Source organism: Cariama cristata, unplaced genomic scaffold (assembly GCF_000690535.1).
Source record: "Cariama cristata isolate BGI_N322 unplaced genomic scaffold, ASM69053v1 scaffold19971, whole genome shotgun sequence".
Classification (NCBI taxonomy): domain Eukaryota; kingdom Metazoa; phylum Chordata; class Aves; order Cariamiformes; family Cariamidae; genus Cariama; species Cariama cristata.
In genome coordinates this window covers 81,000-104,618 of record NW_009601247.1, presented here as the reverse complement: position 1 = coordinate 104,618, position 23,619 = coordinate 81,000, and the positions used below count along the sequence as shown (strand labels likewise).

The 23,619-nt window shown below is 42.1% G+C and overlaps 1 protein-coding gene across 1 annotated transcript in view; it reads left to right on the top strand.

Moving 5' to 3' along the window:
* Nucleotides 1–10,389: 10,389 nt before the first annotated feature.
* LOC104169466 (double-stranded RNA-specific editase B2-like) overlaps nt 10,390–23,619 on the top strand; it is a 44,957-nt gene continuing 31,727 nt past the window's right edge. The window contains exons 1-3 of the mRNA XM_009710386.1: nt 10,390–10,399; nt 11,675–11,843; nt 18,860–19,011. Coding sequence (XP_009708688.1) covers nt 10,390–10,399; nt 11,675–11,843; nt 18,860–19,011 — 331 coding nt within the window. The remainder of the gene's footprint in view (nt 10,400–11,674; nt 11,844–18,859; nt 19,012–23,619) is intronic.

The following is a 23,619-nucleotide window of genomic DNA, read 5'->3' as shown; positions in this document are numbered from 1 at the left end:
ATCTAAAGGCTGGCGGCATTCACACTGTTTATTTACACCATGGACAGAGTTTGCCTTTGCCATCTCTGAACAGATATGGGCATATATTTGTGCTTTACTTGAAATCACTGGGTGCAGCAAAGAATTCCTGTCACTCAGTGCAGAGATGATCTATTATGGCTGAGGTTGTCTTTGTAAAAGAAACTCCCATAGTCATTACGGACAAAATGAGACTGCTATTTAAACACTATTTTCCCATTTGTGTTTGACAAATTTTAGCAGTTTAAATACTGATTGGAACTTTTTGTCATGCTTTCTGTTAAAAATGAAGCATTAAGAAAGTTCAGTCCTTTTCACAGGAGCGTGGCATTCATAGAAAAAGGTTATGAGTTGATTTCTCACTTCAATTTTTTCTCTTCTTCTATCTTTTTTTTTTAGGTTGACAATCATTTTGTTGTTAAAAGTAAACTAGGATGTCTTCTCAGTTATCTTGTATAAAATAAAGATGAACTGGACAAAAGAGCCCTAAATAGCAATTTCATGCTGTGATAAAAGATGGGAAATTATCATCCATATCTCATGGAATGGATCTTAATCATTGCTAAGTGGAATAACAGAAAAAAGTAAAGTTGACAATATGTCTCCATGGATCTTTACAATCATGTTAAGACTCATAAAGCCCGACATCTAAGTACAATCAGGAATATTGATGGCCAATTGATTTCTAATCCTGAATTTAAATAGGAAAGTTGTGAAGCAGTAAAATACAATAGAAAATTCAGGCCCTATGTAGAGTACCAATCTGCACCATCCTAGGTTAGATTCAAGTAGCCAAACTAGTTAGAGGAACTGTAAATAATTTACAGACTAGTCCCCAGGGCAGATCCCTTCAAGAAGAGAGTCACAGGAGTAATTTAGGCTCTCAGGTCCCATTTGCATAGTTAGATGGATGCTAAAAGCCTGGTCTCAGTGAGACTCAATGTTTCAATGAGACTTAAATTCCCAGTATCGAAATTGGATGGCCAAACTGCTGACATGCTTTTGAAAATCTCATGAGGTATCTTCACCTTCTGTTGTCTCATGCTCTTAAGGATGTGGCACAAAGTCATTTGACATTCTTGGAAACATTATCCACTTCTTACATGTGCCCAGGTCGACACATCCCTATCAGATGATAGATTTTCTTAAAATAGTTTAAAATAGGTAAATAGATATGTAGCTAGAAACCATATATGTCACTCTCACAAATTCCTTTTCCTCTGCTTATAAACCTGAAGCCAATAATCTTCAGATTCTCTTTAAATAATTTTGAACGCCATAAGAGCACCCCTTTTCCACAGCTGCAACTCTATTCCTGCATTTTGTAATGTGGACCTATAACAGGCAGACTAGGATTCCTGCAGCCCAACAGATATAGGTTTCCAGATTCCAGCTCAAAGGACATCTGAAATTTTGCAGTTAAAATTGTGGCTCTACCAGGTTAGTCACTTCTTTTAAAACACGATCTTAGGCATGCCACTGCAAGTACTCCCCCTACAAGAGCAATGTTGGGTGTTTCTTCATCTTTTCTGTTAAATCGGTGCTAAGGAACACAAAATAGTTGAAGATACATTACTTAGAAACAGAAAATATGAGATGGGGCACAGCCCTGTAGCCTTCCACAGGGTGGGGAAAAACATGTTCAAGGTCATCTCTCCAGGCCAGATTGTATATTTTACACTAAACAAGATAAAATGCATGCACCAGCCGGGAGTTAAGTACAGAATCAAGGCTTTGTTTTTGGAGATGAGCACTCCAACCAGCACATCGCACAGCCTCTCCTTGCCTAACCTAACTCTGTCCTCTCAGCTGTTTGGTAGCATAGGTTTAGCAAGAAAAGGGGAAAACACCCCTCTCATATCAGCAATTTTAGGCACTCCCATGGGAGAATGACCCAACCTGGGAAGGGAATTGAGCCCCTATTTTCCACCTGCTGTACAAGCTGTAGGTGTCTCCAGGATATCTTACTGGTGCCTTCTGGACAGCTCCAGCAGCAAACATCTTCCCCGCTGTGCCTGCTGGTTGTTCTGGTTTCCATTTCAGAGCAGCTAGCTCTTCTTAGACACTGAGCCTTTTATCCCAGACCATCTACTGTCTCTGGACTTAGATTTTGGTTCTTGCAGTTTAAAGAACATTTCTGATTGAAATAGTAACTAACACATCTCAAAACCTGGATGCAGGCAAGGCACTGGCTCTGTGTCACATATAATTGCATCGGCCACAAGGATGGGTATAATAATTAACATAAAACATGGAAATGAAAAATCGGCACTTCTGTTTCCATCCCTAAGTGCATGAAGCAAAGAGCTGGAACGTTCAGACTTTCATTCTGCTCTGTGGTAAGCCAAACTGGAAATTGTCCCAATCTCAATACAAACAGTGTATCTCATCCTAAAACCAGAAGTTTCTTGGGTGAACAAAGGCTTAGTGACATCAACCATTGCTTTTACTTTACTGACCTAGAAAAACACATAGGAAGATGTTTTTAAATGCAAGTACACTTAACAAAAAAAAAAAAAAAGTATGAATAAGTTTCTCCTGTATTTACCTGCCAAAATCCACACTCAGGATTTTATCCTTTCTCACTGCAATTAAGGATCTCACTAGCATATAAGACTGTCAATTTACTTAATGCTCAGATATCAGTAGCACAGCATTTATTAGAGAAACACATATATCTGCACTCAGAACCTGGCAGGAAAAGTGCAGTTCAGTCCTGTTTTAAAATTAAGAATTATTTCTAAGCCCCTACACAGATCTGTTCCTGAGAGGAAAAACAGTGTTCAAACTCACATGAAAGGAAAGGACCCTCAAATAACACTGATTCTACCACTATCAATTTAGGTTAAAAAAAAAATCCTCATGGATTTGGTATGGGGATGAAGCCTGCAGGGGCCTGGGTTGACTGTCCCTCCTCCCCCTCCAGATTTCCAAAGCCCACATTGAGGAAAGAAAGGGAAGGCAAAGGTGCTTGCAAACACAGCGCTGTTACGCACTCCTCAGAAGCAAAGCTGATGGAATTTCATCCTTTCCATCTGCTAAGGGGAGGAGAGAAATGGACCATAGAAATTAGAACTGGGAAAGACCACTAAGTCATCCAGTCCATTTCCCTGCAAGCACAAGATTGTTCCCCGTGGTGCATTCCCAAGTGCTTTTTCTGGTCTAGATTTAAATGAATCAATTAGCAATGGGGCTTTCAACACTACCTTGCGAGACCATTCTAGTGTAATGGATCTCATTGTTAATAATTCTCACTAGTTATTCAGCCTGACTTTTATTTTCAGTGATGTCATCCCAGGTCCTTGGTTGTACTGCTCTGAATTTGGTACGCACCCCTCTCCTTGGGGTTTGCACCCTTCAGATACTTAGAAGCAGTTAGACCACATTCATAGGTGTTGCATACCACAGATTTACATGCTTAATTTTTGTACTGGTATTTTTCTGCTGGCTCACTCTGCTCTACAACCCTCAGCAGTTTTGCTCCTGTTTTCTGCTTCACCTCCATTTTGGCCACCTCCTCTCCATTCTTTTCTGGACTGGGAAATCCTCCTTGTGAGTGAGGCTTACTGGAAAGACCTGCATAGGAACGTCTTGCAAAATGGTTTAGTGCAAGAGTCCTTTTTCAGGCATCTGACGATGTGATTGAGCAGTTCAAAACTGACTTGAGTCAGAAAGGGATTTTTCTTCCAGAGAAACTGAATTTGGAATTTGTTCACAAAGAAACATCCCCCAGTATTGGGAGAAGTTTACTGTGCCTAGCTGTGAAAGGAGAGTCATGGCTGCTCTCAGACAATACCCTGGCTCTTGCTTCCAACACAAAGGGATCAGAGATCAAGGGAGAGAGGACTGCACCTCTGTCCCTGCTCATTCACTGGTGAAGATGAAGAGCACTGCAGAGAATAGCCTTCCCTAGGCAGCACAGTCAGAGGCAGGATTACCCAACACATTAATAAAGGAAGAAAATACAAGGCTCTCAGAGGCTCTCTCTACACCCTCTCCTTCCACAGAAATACAATATATTCACTTTCACATAACCCACAGTTTGACATCAGGAAAAGAAATCCCTGCACAATTCCAGCATTTGAAAGACTATGTTCCATTTACACCCCTAAATACCTTTAACCTCACTGCTAGCAACTTCTTTATTCCTAATATTTGCTAGCTATGTATTTGTCTTTTGTTCAGACTTCTGCTATTACATTTCATAAGCCCTTAACATGCTTCTTCCTTCTCAGTTTTTTGGTCAGCCACTTCTTCCCATCAGCTGCTCTCATCTGCCTCAGGGCTGCTCCTCGGGACACCCAGTTGCAAGCTATGGGATACAGCCAGGGTGCTTACAGAAGTCCCATGATATTTGTCACTGAAATGATCACAATCACCACTACCTGTACAGTAGAAAATTGAGATACAAAATTGAGCTGCAGCAGAGTCTTTAAGGCTGGCAGATAAATGCGTACTGTTAAAAGCTATATGCATACTGTTAATCATGCCTGCTGTACACAGGTCTTCTCTTACGGCTATGTATTCGGGTTTTTTGGAGTTGTGGGTGTGGTTTCGCTCTCCATGCAGAACTCGGGACAGTAGAGCTCCCTGTGTCAGGAATGCATATTCTACATTGAAACTGAAGGGCAGGATACACACACCAGTCCCTCAATCCTCAGCTCCCTCCTCGCACATGCATCTTGATTTCACTCCTCTTGAAACCTCCGAAAAGAGGGGGTTATAAGTGCATTACCAAGTCACAGGGTAAATGGACTGATGGACCTGAGTAAACACACCCCTTGCTTCTAACCATAGACCCAGCCCTGTGCAAGCATTAACAAACAGGGACAATGGTTTCAACTCCTTTTCAGAGAAACATGGCCTTTTTCTGCCTTGTTTCAAGGAGAAGATGAGGAGAAGAGCTCTTCACCTCTTTTGCAGAAGCATTTTGCGTGGGACATTGCCCACTCCCAGGGTGGCAAGCGCAGCCCACAGTCTGGCAGTGCAGTCCCCCGCAGGGTTCTGCACAGGCTGAGGGACCTGCCTTGGGACAGTGGAATGCAGGACTGTGCCCATGGCATGTCCCCACAGCTTCTCCAGCATCACTGCCCTTTCATGTCTTGACTATCTCTTATTACAAAATTAAAGTCATTCTAAGGATGTGGTAGAACTGCCAGGGAAGAAGATAACGGAAAATAATGCGGGACTTGTCAGTGCTATGTAGCATTAAGAAATTCTCCTTCCGTAAACAAACCTGAAATGGAAACCTGAACTTACTCAGCTATGAGTAGAGGGTATTAAAAAAAAAAAAAACAACTCCTCTGTGATCAGAGCTCTATTAAGCTGCCTTGAAAATTATTCCAAATACACTTTTTTGCAGATAACAATAGACAATCCTTTTGACTGATTTGTTAAAAAAGGTAAAGAAAGAGCATAAAATTATTGCTTATCAGAAAGAGAAGCAGCACCGTTTAAAATAACATGAAATTGTACTCCATGAATTATTCACAAGGGCTGATGTTACACTATCACTATTTCTGGCTTTCCATTTTACCGCATAGGATTTTGTGTCGGTTGTCTCCAATCCAATAAAAAAGGTAGGGGTTTTTTTAATTAATCAAACCTGATTTTTCTGCTTATTTTTTCTAAGTTAAAATGAATATATTCCAAGCAGTGAGTTGACTTCACGGTGTCATGTTGAAAAAGAAGATAGATTTCATTACCGCTAGCAGGGTCTAAAACATGCAGTGAAATAGACACTTTCATACTGACTGGTGTTTCTCTACGTGTTACACCAGCTGCTGAGAAGCCAAAGTGTGATCCCAGTTGTATACGGGCATTAGCAGTTGCAAACTCCATCCTGTTCATTATGAATTAAGCTCACTGAATTTCACAGAAGTTCTCCGATATACAGCCAGTGTGATTCAGTTTTCTGGTTGCACGTAACAGTCAATACCTCTTGCAATTACCTAGTGATTTTGATTTTCCTTTTCCAACACATAAATATGCAGGGCTACAAATTCTGTGTTATGGAAGGTCTTGATGATCATAGCACACTAGAAGTGAGAAGTGAGAGTAACTCTATTAAAGTCAGTAGAAACATTGATTAGACTAGCCAAAACTCTGTGGTTTTATTGGTAGAGCTGTATCTCAAAGCAGGTGGGTGTAGACAGTTTGCATTTATGGCCATGACTGACTTAAAAGCACAGCTCCTAACTGTAGTCCATACGATGTCAGCCAGTTCTCCATATCAAACTTATCTGCTGAGCAAACCTTCATATTTTTTCTTGCTTACTGTCTCTTCTGTCAGCATCTTTCTAAATCATTTCTATTGCAAGCTCTGTGGCTGCAGGACTGATGTTTTGGGAGATCATGTAAGGAAGACAGCATTGTTTGCTTTATGTGTGTAATAGCCCAGCTCAAGGCAATATGACCATCCATGAATACATTAACATTAATACAAACAATTATCCTGAGTTGTTGTGGGGAAAAAACTGAAAAAATTACCTCAAAAAGTTTAAACTTCAGGAAAAAATATTTAAAAGGCACTAGATTTGCTCTGCTTGCCATCTTACAGTTTGGGGAGTTTTGATCTGCACATGGTATCTGGTTACTTGTAATAAGAGAAATCTTACTACAAGCCTCTGTCTACAAGTGTAGAAAGCTATACTTCTGCTGGCCGTCTTCAGAGTTCATAAAGAGCATACTGAGGTGTAAAGCAGACTGTTCAAAAGCAAACATCTAAAATAGGCCAGATGAATCACCTCCCAGGAAAGTTCCTCTCCTTTGACTACAGAGTCTACAGCAATTAGCTCAGCTACAGACATCTAAACTCTAGTTATCCAGAAGAGCTACAATGAATCCCACCACTGGTGTCAGCAAGCTGAAAATGGCTTGTAATAAAACCCATTTTCTTTTCAACAGCTCAGCTATGATGTGAAAGTCTGGACTATCACTGACACACAAAAAATGAACATTAGCAGGGTCGAGGTTCCCGCTGCTTGGCTGTGAAAGGAGAAGTTGCTGACTAGGCCCCAGGACAGGGCTCAGGCTTTCAGCAGAGCACCAGAAAGACTCGTTACCTCACCAGATCATTAGACTGAATCTGTGATCAAAGACGTTTATGGGTACATTTTTGTTCTATAACACAACTAATTAGTTGACAGACTTTTTGAAAAAAAAAATGTGGCGAATTCCCTTCCGGCTCTCTCAGATGTCCCTGTCAACAGGGCGTTAGTCAGGACCCAGTCAGTATGCTGACACAGCTCCCCAATTTCCTTTCCCCTGCTCCATTTCCTTTTCAAATTGAAAACTATTAGGAGTCTTTAGGCAAATAATAGAAACCTAATGCAGGTGCCTGTTATAAATCGTTCACTAGTTACTTTTAACCTAATGTCTCTTCAAACATTACTTCGCAAAGGGCGACGAGGGAAATAAATGCCTCATGAACTCTGACAATCAGTGGGTCAGGAGTTAAGGTCATAATAATGTAGCCCATTTCTTCTTGTTTGTCAAATGACTTGAACGCAGTTAGACCCCTGGCTCCTTCGTCTGAGATTGGCTTCCCTCAGTAAGAACATGGGTCTTGCCAAGAGCAATCGTCGTCTAGGATCATATCCTGCAGTACACCCCTAGGCAAGGAAAGTGGCGTATGTCCGGTGGTGCCAGGTTAGTGCTAGTTTAGGATTTTGCCACACCCAATGCTATAGGTTTCCTAGGCACAACTTGATTATGTGCTGTCTAGATCTGCCTCATGTCTGAGGTTAAATTAATCAATGTTCAGGAGGTAGTTTGACATTTGTAAATAGAAATGACTCAAGAAATTTGAAATATTCTGCAGGCAAAATAGAATAGGAAGAAAACATTAATAACAAGAGTTTAGTAATGACTGGTTTTTGTGCAAAATAGACAAATGTACAGAAGTGCCTATTAATTCTGAGTCACTGAAACGAGTATCTAGGCTCAAGAGTTGGAAATGCTGCGTAAAATGCCAATGTGATCAGTCAGTGCTAAAATTTGCCTTCATCAACTAGACATCACGTGTCTTATTCTCAGAGACAAATTCCTCCTATGTTCACTGGAAAGAATATCAAGCATTTCACAGGGGATAAACCTCCAATTCTATGTATGTACAAAACAAGAGGACAAGCTGTTAGCATATATGCTCCTGAACACATTGGGCAACTGTCAGGTTGTTGGAAGTATTTCTTATCATGCTGGGTACCCTCACATGCGGCATTGAACGGTGTCACATTGGTCACAGATCACTTTCCCCATTTGGCTCCCCAGTGAGGTGTAGAAGTTTCAAAGCTAATGCATAAGTCATGTACACCTGTGTTTCTGAGTGCCATAGCAGCAGGACTTAACTCTGGGGTATTTCTGAGCATGGAGGAACATGGATTACTTTCTGTCATTACAAATGGAAAATATATGGAGATTTTTAATGTTTAACACTCAGACTCATTCTGCAAACTCTTGGAAACCATTTCCTCCAGCCCCAGGCAACATCTAAGCGATGTTCTGCAAACACATGCACCTTGCCAGGACTGGCAGACACCCCAGGCTGTTTCCACATGTGACTACTTACTGGGGCCCCGTATCACTGAAAGCCAACATATGGAGTTAATTCACCCAAAAATGGTCACCCCAAGCACACTTGCTATTACTGTGCAAGTGGACATTCTGATAGCAAACAACATCAATGGAATTCATATTATTGCTGCATCAATAGGAGTCAGGTGACTTCATGTTTCATTTGTGAATAAATCCAGACCACACAGAAAATCCTGAGTACGTTCATCATCTTACATTCATACTAGAAGACAGAAAGAGTTAAGCTTATTTATGGATAACACATTTGAAATAATAAAAGGCATCACACCATGCACTGGACTGATTGGGAGGGGTGAGTAAGGTATAGCTCCTGGAGAGCAGGAGAGCAGGATGGCTTCCCCCGATGGTTTGCTCTGTATTTGCAGAGTCTGATGCTTTGACTGCGAGGTGAAAGAGAAGATGGGAGGCACATTAGGGGTATGCTAATGTAAGGAGAAGGGAGTAGTCAGTCTCACTGCCCTGAGAAGAAATATTGACAGAGGTCCTCAGGTGCAGACAGAGGGGCTCATGGGTTTCTGAACAAGGGAATTGCCTCCTCATGTACTTCTGCACTGAGGAAAATCAGACTCTGTCTACACTGATAAATAAATAAAATAGAACCAAAAAAAAGCTGATTCTAATCATGGACCTTCCAACCAAGGAAAATACTATATACTGTTTAGGAAAGTACATGCTACTTTTGGGGATGCGGAGTGGGACTCAAACACCTCTGTTGCAGGCAGTGCCTCATGAAAAGGTTGGTGTTAGTCCATGTGAAGGATACAATTAACTAGATGGACATGTGTCTCATCTAGGATACCTATTATTTCTCTCATGAAAGCAGTGACCCTAAAGCAAAGTGACATCAAAGCAATTCTAATGTACAGAGTATAAACACCCTTCTTTGTAGGGGAGGAGCCATTTGCCCATCCCAGCTTTTTATCTAGTAATAAAACTGGAATAAACACAAACACTTTGTAATTGCATTTCTCCACTGCTTCCCATGTGCTTCCATCTTCACTTCTTGGGTTTTCTAGATTGCCAGCTCTTCTTTTTTTTTTTTTTTTTCGTATAAATACTTGCAAACATTTTTTTAGGGCCACATTTATAGTAACAAATAGAGATTAAACTTCCAGCACAGGCATACAGTGATGTGTACTTTGTCACTAGTACCTATAACAACTTCTGTATGAGACTGTCACAACCAGAGGATCAGGTGTGATGATTAACTGAATTTTTCACCATACATATACCTCTCCTACAAATGTCACAATGCTGCAATGCCACAATGCTACTAGACTTTTTGGACTACTAATGTAGATATCATACTGATGCAGGCATGAGATAATTTTGATATCACTTGCTATTATATACATTAAGCATGGCAACAGTGCTATAGCATTACTGTGTGGAGATTATGAAGTATTATTGGTCCTATTTACTAACTGGGACATCACTGGCAGCACCAGCCCTTTATTTTTAAAATATAGTTTCCTTCTTCATTCAGCGGTTTTCTCATATCACACCAATGGATCTTATGAGAGAATCATAGAATGATTTGGTTGGAAGGGACATTAAAGATCATCTAGTTCCACCCCCCCTGCCATGGGCAGGGACACCTTCCACTAGAACATGACCCCAGCCATGGTGCTTGCAAAGCAAAAAAATCTGCAACTTTTTTTGTTTTTCTGCCACTCAATTAGTTTCATCATAAGAAAAAAATAATATTACTGACTCTGTAAAATAATTCCTAAAGCTTTTCTACAGCTAAAGTAACATCATAGAAACAGCATCACCATGGCTCATGGTGAGATTGTTTCCATTCCCCCTATGGATACTTGCAGCCTCAGGCCTGTCTTGGTCACTGACTTGTCAGACTTTGAGGGCTTGATTCAGTTGCTTAAACATGGGCATCTGATTCCACTGGGTCACTTTATGGATTTCCATGTGAGATGTGTGGGGAGGGTCCAGAATCTCATAGACAACCCCACTTCCCTGGAGCAGCAGCCAGAGGTTAGGCAGGACACTGAGGGCATCTTAGGTGACACTACATGGGCACAACCAAGCCAACTCCAGCAGTCTGACTTGCTGTACCATACATGTGTTTGCCTACGCACAGTCACCATGTGCAGCTGTCAAACACAGCCCAACGCTCCTAGGCTACTTTGTCACATCTACAGGAAGCACCCATGAGCCAGAAGAGCCCTTTTTCCCAAGAGCTGCTCCTTTGTTCCTTGGTATTCAGAGAGATGCATCATGAAATGTGCCATTCAATGGATGATTTCAGTTTGGGCTCAGTTCATTCTTGACTCTTTGAAATTGTCCACAGGGCTGAATGACCTGCATTTTAGAGTGAAATCCAAGTCCTGGTGAATTCTGTAATCATTTTGCCACTAACTCCAAAGAAATCAGGATTTAATTCTGTAAAGTGTCTGTCTGGACCAAGAAAGGCATGTCTTTCAATTACTATCACCATTATCTGGAGAGGCAATGGAGGAACAACGCTGGTCTCAGTGACGAATGCTCTATCCCTGAAACCACAGTGGAAAAGGCACCAATGTAGCTGCTCTTGGAGAAATGAAAAGGGAACTGGACTGAAAGTCAGATCTGTTTTTATTCTGAGATTTTTAAAGAGCAGCTCCAGAAGTGTTACTTGCATTTTATTTAGTACTTATAGTGCAACAGCAATGAAACCTAACATTACAGGGAGTGTGTGTTCCCACCAGAAAATGTCTTCAACAGCTCATAAAAAGCTGGCCATTTATCAGCACTGCAGGAGATCTTTATTACCTCCCTGCAGCGTATGCTCTCCTATGATGTAGTTATTGATTTAACAAGTAAACTTCATGGCAAGCTTACATCTTGGAATTAGCAGCAAGACTGAAATATAGCCCTTATTATTCTAATAACACAGAGATGTGAGATTCCTGCATGTTCCAAAGGCCATATCATCACCTTAACAAGCATCCCATTAGGGCTGTCTGAGCTGCCACATCAAAGCGTGGACTGTGAGAACTTTAACAATCACGATACCGTACTTAGCCCTGGCAATTTCACAACCCTTTTGTTTTTCTTCCTACAGGTTTGGACATCAGGCAAGCTCAGGTTATTGTGCTATCATCGGGTACCAAATGTATAAATGGGGAATATATTAATGACCAAGGGCTTGCAGTCAACGACTGCCATGCAGAAATTGTGGCAAGAAGGGCATTTGTTCACTTCCTCTACTCACAGCTGGAGCTACACTTAAGGTAACTGAATTCTGTTGATGCTTGGGGAATGTTATATGGCCTTCAGTGGAACAAATCCATCCTCCAGACATTTGAACTATTTGTTTCCTTATATTGTTGTTTCTGAATCTTTAGCTGATGAAGGACCAATACATAGCACAGAAAAAAATGAGATAGTTAGATAATCTAGAGTGTTGGGTCATGAGCTCCTTTACTTCAGCTGATTTTCTTTCAGTAGCTATTAGATATGACTCATAAAGTTGGGTTTTATGAAGCCTGATGATTTTGTACAAATCTTTACGTGCAGGCTTATTAGCATCATTCACTGGCCAGAGACTGGAAGGGGGTCATTTTGCTCACTGCAGCCATTTTCCTGTCTTCCTTTGCTGCTGCTGAAATATCTCAAGGAAGTGATTTATTGATCATTAATGCCTTCATTGACTCACTAGAGAACGAATGAGCGTTAATAGTACAGTAAACTTTGTGCCAAAGTGCAAGATGCTATCACTCACTCCTTCTTTACGATGTTTTAAAATGTTATAGCATGTAGAATCATTACAGAGGAATTATTGTTCCTGCTTTCAGCCAAACCCTACTTGTTACCATTTAAAGGGTTAATGGGCCATACACTGCCTGGAAGCTGGTAATAAGTGGGGTACTGCAGAGGACTATCCTGGGACCTTGCTAATCATGTCTTATCAACAATCTGGAAAAGGTTATGCAGTGCTTGGTTATAAGCTCTGCAGAGGACACCAAATAGTGGGGAGGACCAGTCGATATGCTTGAGGGCTAGGCTGTCATCCAGGCAGGCTGGAGGACTGGGCCAGCAGGAACTTCGACAGAAAACCCGACAAGGACAAATGGAAAGCCCTGCATCGAGGACAAAAGAACAACCAGCGACAACACTGGCTGGAGCCTTACTGGCTGGGGAGCAGCTCTGTTGAAAAGGGACAGGGTTTGTAGACAGACAGCAAACTGAACATGAGATATTAGTGTGCCTGGCAGCAAAGAGGGTCAACAGGATCCCGGGCTGTATGAAGAGTCAGTCAAGGGATGTGATCATCCCCCACTACTCAGCACTCATTAGACCACATCTACACTATCATGTGAAGTTTTGGGTCCCCTGATACATGAAAGACATGAGCCATCTGAAGCAGTTTCAGCAGAGGCTACCCAGATGCTCAGGGACAAGGGCACTTGGCCTGTGTGGAGGGGCTGAGGGAGCTGGGCCTGCCAGCCTGGAGGTGGGATGGCATACCCAGCAGAACATATGTCAGCAATACAATGGAGCTGGCATCTTTACCAAGGTGCACAGTGGGAAGATGACAGACAACAGGCACACACTGAAACAGGAGAAGCTCAGTCTGAATATTAGGACGAATTGCCCCCGTAGGAATAGGCGAGCTGTGGAACAGGTCACCTAGCAGGGTTGTGCAGTCTCCTTCCTGTTTTTTCAAAACCTGAGTGGATAAAATCCTGAGCAACCTTGAAAACTGCTTTGAGCAGGAGTTTGAGGTAGAGACCTGAGATCCTTTCCAGCCTGAATTATCCTATGATCCTATGAAAACTGAGCAGAAGTGAAGCTGAGGTGGCATTTATTATATGGAAGGAACGAAGGAATGAAGGAAGCAAGGAAAGAAAACAAACAAAAAGCCTCTTATCTATAGGTCAGTCTTCTGCCCTCCATTCTTGCTTGCATTTTCATGTGACTATCTGAATGCCATTAACATCAGTGCAAAAACTCCCTTTGGCTTCAGAAGGTTTTGCATCAGGTCACGGACACAAGGACTAATCTGAGCAGGATTGTGTGTTCTTGTGACCACCTATGATACTGTTGCACCGAAGCACCCATAATAGGAATAATGGTTATTTTCAGTTCAGGCTGGAGTTGAAGACCAGACAGTATATTGAGTAGATGAGCTTGGCTAACAAAGGGGGACAAAAGCCTTGAAGGGTTTAATCAAAACCAATATTCTCTCTATTTCAATCTGAATTGCTTTCAAGTTTACATTAAATTATTATGTTTTCAGCAGTGTAGCAGCCCTAGTACTTGCTTCATGCTGTGGTCTCTTGGGAAACAAGTGCTACCACTGTATCTTAAACTATTGTATTGATCCACCTCCCTAACATGTTCAGTCATATTATTATTTTATTTGGATCAATATTAACAGTCTTTTGTTAAGAGAATCCTCAGTTCAGCGCAAGGTCTGTTCACAATAACTTCAAATCACTCTCTGTTCAGCCAAGAGCAGGCACTACTGCTTCCCTGACCAGCACACACAATAAAAATCTCAACCAAAATTGTCAAGGCTAAGTACCTTTGAAAGACAGAGCTGGAGAGATTGTCAAATCAGATTTTGCTTCGTTAAAGTCCATGGGGAAGGAAAACTGTGTGTTATAATATATTCTTCAATTCTAGTATTTATTGCTGCACTCAGTTTTATGGCATCATCAGGAGCTTTGTCATATGGCAAGAAAACAGGGGTGTCCAAAATGAAATGAAAAATGGATTTTCTGCACATTGAAGTCACATTTACTGCTTTTTCTCTAGAAAAAGAAAGACAACTCCCACTGACAGAAAGATCACATGGTGCTACCGCATAGCTAAAAGGACAGGTTTTTTAGGATAGCCATGTTAACTCAGCTCCACTGGGACTCCCTGCACACCAGCTCCTCAGGCTTGGGGGAAACATAAATGTGGCTTGTGCATTGTTATGCATTGCATTAACCTAGCCCAAATTAAAGTCTTCTTCCAGGCCAGGAACTGTTGTACAAAGTTGTATATGAACTGAGACCAAAAAGCTGGTTCCCTAATGCAAAAAAAAAGAATGAAAGCATAGTTTCTGCCTCAAAGAGCTTAAATTTTCCATCCCTGCCTATGAAACAGGCAAGTTTGTTCTGTCAAGAGTATTCTGTTTTCTATCTATCTTCCTCTCACCAAGCCTACCCGCTCAAAGTGATCTACATAGCTAGATTTCAAACTTCAGGAACTTCCAGCATAAGAAATATTTTTCTATTTGATGCTGTCCTTGAAAAGGAATCACTTTTCCAGAATTTACAAACACTACCATTGACCTCAGTGAAAGCAAAACACATACTTGCCTGAGTGTAGCATGAAGGCTTCAAAGAGCAGGGACAAGCAGGCTGGAGAAAGCAAAGGCCAAGACAGAGAATTCATGGTCAGGACAAATGGATTCACCGATTTGAATTTAATTCTTGAGACCTCAGTTGAGATGTCTAAAAGTTAGTCAGTCAGATGTGAACTACATCCCCAAGGCTTCTTTTATCACCAGTGGAGAGAGGTGGGCATCTCTGGAGTGGGACTCAGCAGACCTATTCAAGTATCTATTGTGAGTGAGATGAATTGCCATGTACTGGGGCAAACTTTTTTTCGTTTCTATAAAGAGAGCATAGTGTGACTGCTTCAGATATTTAAACTGTAGAACAATCCCATCCACAGGCCAAAGTTTCAGCAATATGTAAATTACCTTTTTTTTCCTTCTTTTCATATTGCTAAATGTTAGAGGTGTGACGTTCCTGACTTTTCTTGGGAAAGAGAGTTCCAGAATGAGAACTTTATCCTCTCTAAGAAGCAAGGGTGACAAGTACTTCAAAAGGAAACTTTCTTCCAACAAGCCATTGTCTAGAGCTTGAGTTAAATAAAAGCTAAAAGCACAACTAAAACTTGACAGCTTCTAACCAGTCTGATTAAAACCCTTAGCCTTCCCAGATTTCATTTTTATGACAACCATAATCCTTCAGTTCTCATGACTTTCATGAAAAAGAAGAAAAGTAAGACATAAATTTTCTGATGTACAAAAGAAGGACAAGAAAGACCTTTTGAGAACCCTTTTCTAAAAATCACCATCAAAAAGTACACAAATACCATAGTCTGATTCTCTTGCAATGATGGCAGTAAAATTCACATAGATTTCGGTGGGATTATTTGTACAAACTGGCCAACAGGGAAGAAAAGAAAATCTGGTTCTTCTTTTTTAAAGAAAAATAAAACTAATAGTCTAGTCTTAAAATAAATCAGCACTATAGCAGGCTTGCTGCTGTAGTGGCCCTGCAGGTGCTGGAGGGATGATTTTACCAGAAGCTAAGTTCTTCCAGCGAGTCAGATGCAAACCACTGTTTATTTTATACATAAAAAGCAAGAAATAGTCTTCATCCAATCCAGTTAAGTTTTTTTCCCAGGAAAACCAGCTGCTTGTTGTACATCTACTATTTCTTACTTTTGTCCTACTAGTCTCTTAATGGACTTTCCTTTTAAGCCTGCTGTTAGTTTCTCTAGGATGTCATGCTGTAGCATGTAGTACTAGAAACTTCCCGTACATATGTTTACATGCTAAAAACAGCTCCTCTGCTTCTCTTTTAGAGAGTAAGGCCTTGTTTCAGCAAAACACTTTGCATATATCAAACCATAAGTATGTGCTTAAGTATCTTCTTGAAGTCAGCTCAAAACATATGCATGTGTTATGCTAAATAATGAACTTAAGCACAAGATTAGAATTTAGCACATTCTGAAATGTTTCTCTTGAATCAGCCTCAAATCTTAACTCTCCCACAGAAATTCATAAAAGGCAAAGGTTTAGGGACAAATTCTGCTCTTCTAGCCATGGCCAGCATCTGGAAATGACACTCTCTAATGCCACCTTCTGAATGGATGACATTTGTGGGCTCACTGTAGGCTTCTCTCCTCATTGCTTTCTGCAGGTGTGTATGGCTGTGCAAGTGGCATTGCAAAGGGCTGCTACTGCAAACGTTCTCCCCCTCACAGCTCAAAATTACTATCCCAGAGGGAAGGCAAAAGCGTACTGGTGCTGGAATGACTTTCTAGAAGGGCATCTCATGTTCCACCTTGACCATTTTTACAAGGTCCCTGGGTCTACTTGTGCTTTGAAATCCCCCAAGCATCCCATGCACAAGAATCTCTGCTAAGCCACAGCAGACAATATTGCATCCCAAATTCTTTTATAACAATATTCTCAGAGTTTTGTTATTAAACCTGTTCAGCCACTGTGCAGGAAAGAATCTCATGTTTGAGTTCAGCCCCCAGAAAACCATCCCAAAGACAGGTCAGGACCATAGGTGATATGGAGGATCTCAGCCTCTTGGAGGAAGAGTCAAGCTGGCTTGCCCTCCAGCCCTGCCATCTATTTTTAGAGCAGCTGTCTATCACCCAAGCCATCAGCCACACTGGCTGCAGACCCTTCTTGGTACTCAAGGAGAGAGAAGAGAGCAAGGTTAATCAGTGAAAAAGAATAGCCAGAAAAAAACAAGATGGGTGCTGATTACTGTGAACTCCTGAAATCCAGCCCAAAGAATGACTGCTCCAACCCTACATAGCAACTGTTTCTAAGTACTGCAAGCTGCCCCCCACTCTGGTGAGGTTTAACATAATAATAGCAGGCATTAGGACTGCACAGCTTTGTATTCTCCCAGCTGATTTTGCAGTGAATTATTTAAAACTAACTGCAATTGCTCTGAAGTCCAAGCAGCAGGACTTACAGGTATTTTATTATTTCAGAGGCTTATATCAGGGCAATAATATAATTAGTGCAGTTGGGAAATTCCATCACAGCCAGCAGAAAATGAAGGAGCTGCATGTGGCAGGCCCGGCTCAGCAGCCAGTGTGGCTCCCTGTCCCTGACAGGCGAGCTAATGTGCCTGTAAATTCCTCCTGACAGCAAACGCATCCTGGCATCAAAAAATGACAAAACACCCAAACCGTGGAAGAGTGACAGCCAAACAGCTTCAATAGCACAGAGGCTGCACCGGGAGAAAACAGGCAGAGGCAGCTTGGATTAAAGCCAAGGACTTGCTCCGAGGCTGAGTAGAAAGCACCCCTGTTTACACTAACAGGAGGCAGAGAAACCAGCAGAAATCGCCTTGGTTAATGGGCTGTCCTATAGTGAATTAAATGGGTAGGATTCTGGCTTGTTAAGAGCCTCCTAGGAAAATCATTACCTGCAGGTGCCATTCTGCTCAGAGATATTCCCACAAAAAGACCCTCGAGTTTTTGAGGGAAGGACTGGGGCATCAAAAGGAAAGGAGTCCCATCATAATTTCACTAATCACAATTTCACCTTCAAAATTATAATCATGACCGTCACCCAAATGTACGTATTAGAGGCAACTGTCTGTCAGAGAAATCACCCATATCTTCCCAAATGTAAATCATCTGAGGAACCGCATGGCATCATAGCCTGTAATGCAAGCTATTGCTGCAAACTGCAGGACTGGGAAGGTTTGGCCTCCCAGGCAGCTGTTGCTAATGGAATACGTGCACTGTGTCCCCATCTAGATGCTGAACCACTGCGAAGATAAAAGCTTCATCTTAATAAGTATCTTTTCCAATTCAGCTGAGAAAAGCCCGCACAAGTTTTGTCCTCACTTCTCAGGATGGCTTCTGGTTTCCAAAAATGCCAAGTGACGAAGCAGACACTGCTGGCTTAGATGGAGCACTCGTAGGTAGCTCTGGTTGAATGGGGAAGAAAAGCAATGCCTGGGGAGCAGGGAGGGTTGGCAGGAGTCGTAAAACCTGGGTGCTTCATTAGAGGCCCTTTTCAGTGGAGCATATAAATACACATCTCTGTTGCAGTCATGTTAATGGGATTTAAGCACGTGCCTAGCCATTGGAATAAGCAGAGATGATTTGTTCACGTGATAGCCTAAGAGAACTTTTCCTTTTTCCATGCACGAGAACTTCTTTAAATTCAATATGTTTATGCATACTTGCATGTGAGGAAGGAGAGTTACCCTTCAAAAATCCACACGTTTTATCATTAGAATATATTCTAGGCAAGCAAGCCAAAAGCACTTTGACAGTTTTGACAACCTTCACCCATTTCTTCACTTGAGGAAGCTTATTGTTTTTCTTTTGTTGTCACTAGGTGAAATACAGGATGCCAGGTGCTAATAAAAACAAACAAACAGAGGGAGAAAAACAGAAACACAGAGAGAGAGAGCAGGCAGAAATGTTTCTGATTTGGTGTGTAACAAATGACCTGGAACCTCTTTTGTGATCATAGCAAACGGCGAGAAGACTGGGAGCGATCAATCTTTGTGCGATTAAAAGAGGGAGGCTACCGGCTGCGGGAGAACATCCTGTTCCATCTGTATGTGAGCACTTCACCCTGCGGAGATGCGCGCCTCAATTCCCCCTACGAAATCACAACCGACTGTAAGAAAAAAAATCTTCCATCTCCTTTTTCCCGTTTGTGTAGGTGGTTTTTTTTTGTTGTTTTGTTTTGTTTTTTTTTAAGATCAGTCCTTCTTTCTTTCTTTGCTTGCAGAAAATGTTTCTCTTGAGAGCAGAAACACTACAGGCTGTGTCACGTGTGTGTGTCTGTGCAAGTGGTGCTTGGTCCCGTGTACTGGGGGAAGGTGTGCAGGGAAAATCAGAGCTGGGCAAGGCAGTGGGAGACTACTTTGCGTGTCTGAGGCTAAGAGGGTCTGCTAGGGAATATGTCCCCAATAGCCTCCATTTCCTGCTAGGAAGTGCAACCCCAACAATAAATAAATGCCTTGGGAAGGGTCCCCACGATCAAAGAGTTCCTTGAAGCCACAGCCATGGGCTGGACGAAAGGATCAGGACTCTAGCTGGGGATGCATAGACTTTTCTGAGGGTTCAGGCAGTCTGTACGGGCTGAAGGGCTGCATTTACACTAAACCTGAGCTGTTCAGGCTGCAGCGACTGGAGTCTGAAGAAGAGCAATGACATGATATGATATGGCACATCTGTAGTGTTCGTTGAAGGTCAGACTCTCTCCAAATACCACCTGCCCTTGCAGTGAATAATGTCAAGACCCTTCTGGAAAGGATCCTTCCCAGGCCATCCTGCCTATGTCAAATCAACTGCATGGTCATTGCATGGCAGATGGGCTAGATGGAGTCCCCCAGGACAGCCTTGGAGTCCCTGGGCCCGTACCTATGGCAAAAACATGGTTTTCTAGGGATTTCTCCTCTAGATGTGATCTTGCAAGTGAGGTAAACAAATCAGGTCTTGAGCTAGTGTGTGCCACTAACGGACCTGCAGATCTTGTTGTCCATGCAGAGACATCCCATCTCCAACACACAACCCAGCACTCTCATCATGTCACCGCCCCCAAACATACATGTCCCTGTCCTTGCCCTGCCATTGCAGAGGCGTGTCCTTTCTGCGTTCCCACTGCACCAGATTTGCCCCTGCCTAGCCACAGGGAGTGCCCCCAACAAGGGACAGGGGATCCAAGAGGTCTGTGGTTTGTTATCACATGTGTCTGTCACCCCATGATCCAATGCACGATGTGCAAGGTTCACTCTTATCTCTGCCCCTAGCTATTGTTTCTCATACATGCATTTTATAGTGCTGTAATACCCATAGTGCTGGCTGCTGAATGTACATATAATGAGAAATAGTCCTTGCCCTGACTACCTTGAATGCGAAGCAGGTAAGACAGAAGAACAGATAGAGGAGGAAGCATAGACACAGGAATGTAAAATTAATCATCCAAGGTCACGCAATGACCTAACTTCCTCACAGACAAATCCATCAGACAGTAGTTTCACTCCTGGTTCTTATTTGTAAAAGTTATTTATTAAAGATTAGGTATTATTCTCCTCAGACCGGAATCTTTTTGTCGTGTGTGAAACAGCAGCTTGCTGGGGCAAGAAAGCAGAATGCGCCTATTCTGGAAGGAAATGCACTTCCTTACCTGACATGATTTCTACATTCTGTCAGCAGGGTTTATAAAATTAAGAAAAGCAAGTACATGTTTAAAAGGCAAACAGCAAACTGACAATTCCTGATGAAGTAACAAAATGAGGAGACATAGCATCATCTTAAAAACAAATTAAAAATAAAAAAGAAATTGCCTATGAATATAAAAAATGAATAGTGATTTTTGGCCTCCCACTTTATCTAGATATATCTAAAAAGGCCCTCAAGTTTTCCAGAAGGCAGGCTTCCTGGGACACCTCTTACTTCACAACAGAAGTGGAAGCACCAAAATCTGTAATTATTTTTAATATGTGGTCCATTTTTGAGAACAACCAAAGGCTGTCCAGGATGAATTCTGTTTTTTCATGCGTGAGGAAGCAGGTGCTTTGGGTCAGTGCTGTCTATTGATACGCAGCTGAACCCAGCTCTGGGGGTGAACGGTATTTGGCTCATGGATTGCTTCAAAAAGCTAATGAGGGAATGTTTCTTTAGATAACAGTACATACAGAAAGCTGTGTTTAAAAGTATATAATCACACAACACCTGATACATACAGTAAACTTGTAGGTAGCCACAAAAATACTTTTCATGTGGGTTATTACACCAATTATTGTCCCTATGCAGAAGCTGAGGCAGAAAGGGCTGTGTGGCTTACCCAAAGTTACACAGTGATTTAGTAGAGGGGACTTGAAGGGGCACTACATCTGGTTTGTAATTCAGTCTTTTAAAGAGATCCCTCTACCTTTGTCCTGTGCTCTTAAAATAATTTAGCACTGTGTAAAAAGCCATGTTGCCAAAAGCTGTCCTTCAGTGAGATAAGCATTTCCTTTTAGCTCACATTATCCCAGAGACATCTGGGAAGATAAGTATTTTTTTTGGTTTATCATTCAGATCTTCTCTTTTCTTTCTTTTTTTTTTTTTTTTTACTAAAGAAATAACCTTTCTTTCATCCAGTAATGACAAGAAACTCCAGATGAATGCTGTTTCATTTCTTAAACAACAAAGAAACCTCTCCTAGAGCTAATGCAAGCCATCAAACGTTACTGATTATTCTCTAAAGATGCATTAACATTTAAAAACGGTGTCTCGCCATGTGGTTTCTGGTTTTGCAAAAGAATATGATAAGGGAGTAAGTAAAATCCACTTCTCAAATCTCCTTCCAAAAATTTCCTATTATCCACCGTGTCTTCCCAGCAGCCTCAGGGAGGCCTCACATTTCCTTCTTATGAGCTTTGTTCTGGTAAGGGAGAAGATAAGCTAGCATGCACTTGAAACCCAGTTTACTTCTTACTGGATAGTGCAGGGTACCAAGTTGGTGTCATGTGTAAAAGTCTGACCTTACCATGGTTCATATGAACAGTTGCAATGCAGAGGAAAGGTCCAGAGAGTCCACATCCATGCCAGGTTCATGCAGGAAAGTAAGAGATTAAGGAGAAAAAGACAAAAATCTCATTTTGATTTGCAATTATGCCCTTCTTGGATCAGAGGTGAGCTGACTTGTGTGTTGATACATCCTTAGGCAGCTCTAAAAGAGAGGCAAAATCCAGCCAGACCAGGGCTGCTCTGAGCCTAGAGGGGTTTTCTTCCTCTTTTTTGGTGCCTATAGGTCAGGAGGCTGGAAGAGCTTATGGGAGGATTCAAGTGAAGTTGAAGCTTTGGGAGAGGCAGGTGCAATCCAAGAGAGTAGGTGCAGGAGCAAGTGACAGCAGGAGAGGAGACCAGCCAGGGTCAGTGGTGTTGCAGAAATAGGAGGCTGGGAAATGCCAGAGGGGTTTCAGACAGTTGTGAGAGTTTTTATGGATTTGTCCTGGCTCATTCTTTCCAGCCAGTCTCCTTCCCCAGACTCTTTTAGTTATTTTCCAAGGTCACCCACAAGGTTGTAGCACAGTGATAGAGTGACCAAGCAGCCTGTTCCCAGTGTCCTCACAACACTAATTGCTCCTTTACACATTCAGCTTCTGCCGCTGCTTCAGTTCAGTGCTGTAGGCCAGGGAACCTGGGACAACATCTCCTTTTCTAGTACCTTCTCCCTTTGTGTACGTCCGAGCAAGGTATGCCTGGATTTCTGACTTCTCCTGAGGGCAATATCGCAGCACCAAGTTAATGTGGGTTTCCTGAAGGTTTTAAGGGGGCTGATGTTTTCCCATTACAGCACACACACACCAGCTCATGAAGTGGAGCCATGGGGGCAGCTAGCCCTGTAGTATTTGTTGCTTATTTCACACCTTCTCCTGAATCTAGGGCAAACCTCATAATAATCAAGCCCTTGATTTGCTAAAGTGCCTTCCTAGCTAATTTAGGGCTTCTTGACTCATTGGCTTTTTTTTTAAGAGTCTCTTGAAAGGCAAAATGAATTGCTTAAAAAATTGAGTTAATAAATCCTCCACTTCTCCACTCCTCCTTCCCTGGCAGGATTTTACCTCATTGTCCATCTTTCTTCTAGAGATGCACTCTCTCTTTTTCACTACATGGATTGCCAAAGAGACAAACAGAATCTGCCCCAGGGCTTGTCTCCATTCTTCTCCCCTGGGCGGCTTTTCTATCTCTTGCTAACATGCTGTATTGCCTTGTACCATTGACTCCTTGATAGCCCAGCTCCTGTTTTATCCCACGCTCCCTTTAGGTCTGAAACACACCATTGCATCTGCTCCACATGGGGTCTTCCTCTTGCTTGTCTATTAACCTACAGCTGTGCTGAAGCTCTCATGCACACACATTTGACAGAGCTCTCATCTAAACAGGATCCACTTGCAACCTCATGAGCTGGATCATTGCCTTGGTAGGTGATGTGATGGGGCAAAGATGTACACTGCAGTTTTCAGAGAAGTTGGGGAACTGCAGAGTACCCATAAAGACAAGTTTGCACTCTCTATTTCAAGCGTGATTTCACTGCAAACCTGAGGTTTCCCTGCTCGTGACTCTAGCTGATTTACATCCCATTCTCAGATAAAATGCTCTCTGTTAACCCCCAAATCTGGGGCTGCCTTGAAGGGTCACCCTGCTCACACCAGAGACTCAGCACTCTGTGTTCAGACAGGGCTGACTCAGATTGCACCAGTATATGATCCCCAGATCAGAGTCCCTGAAAGT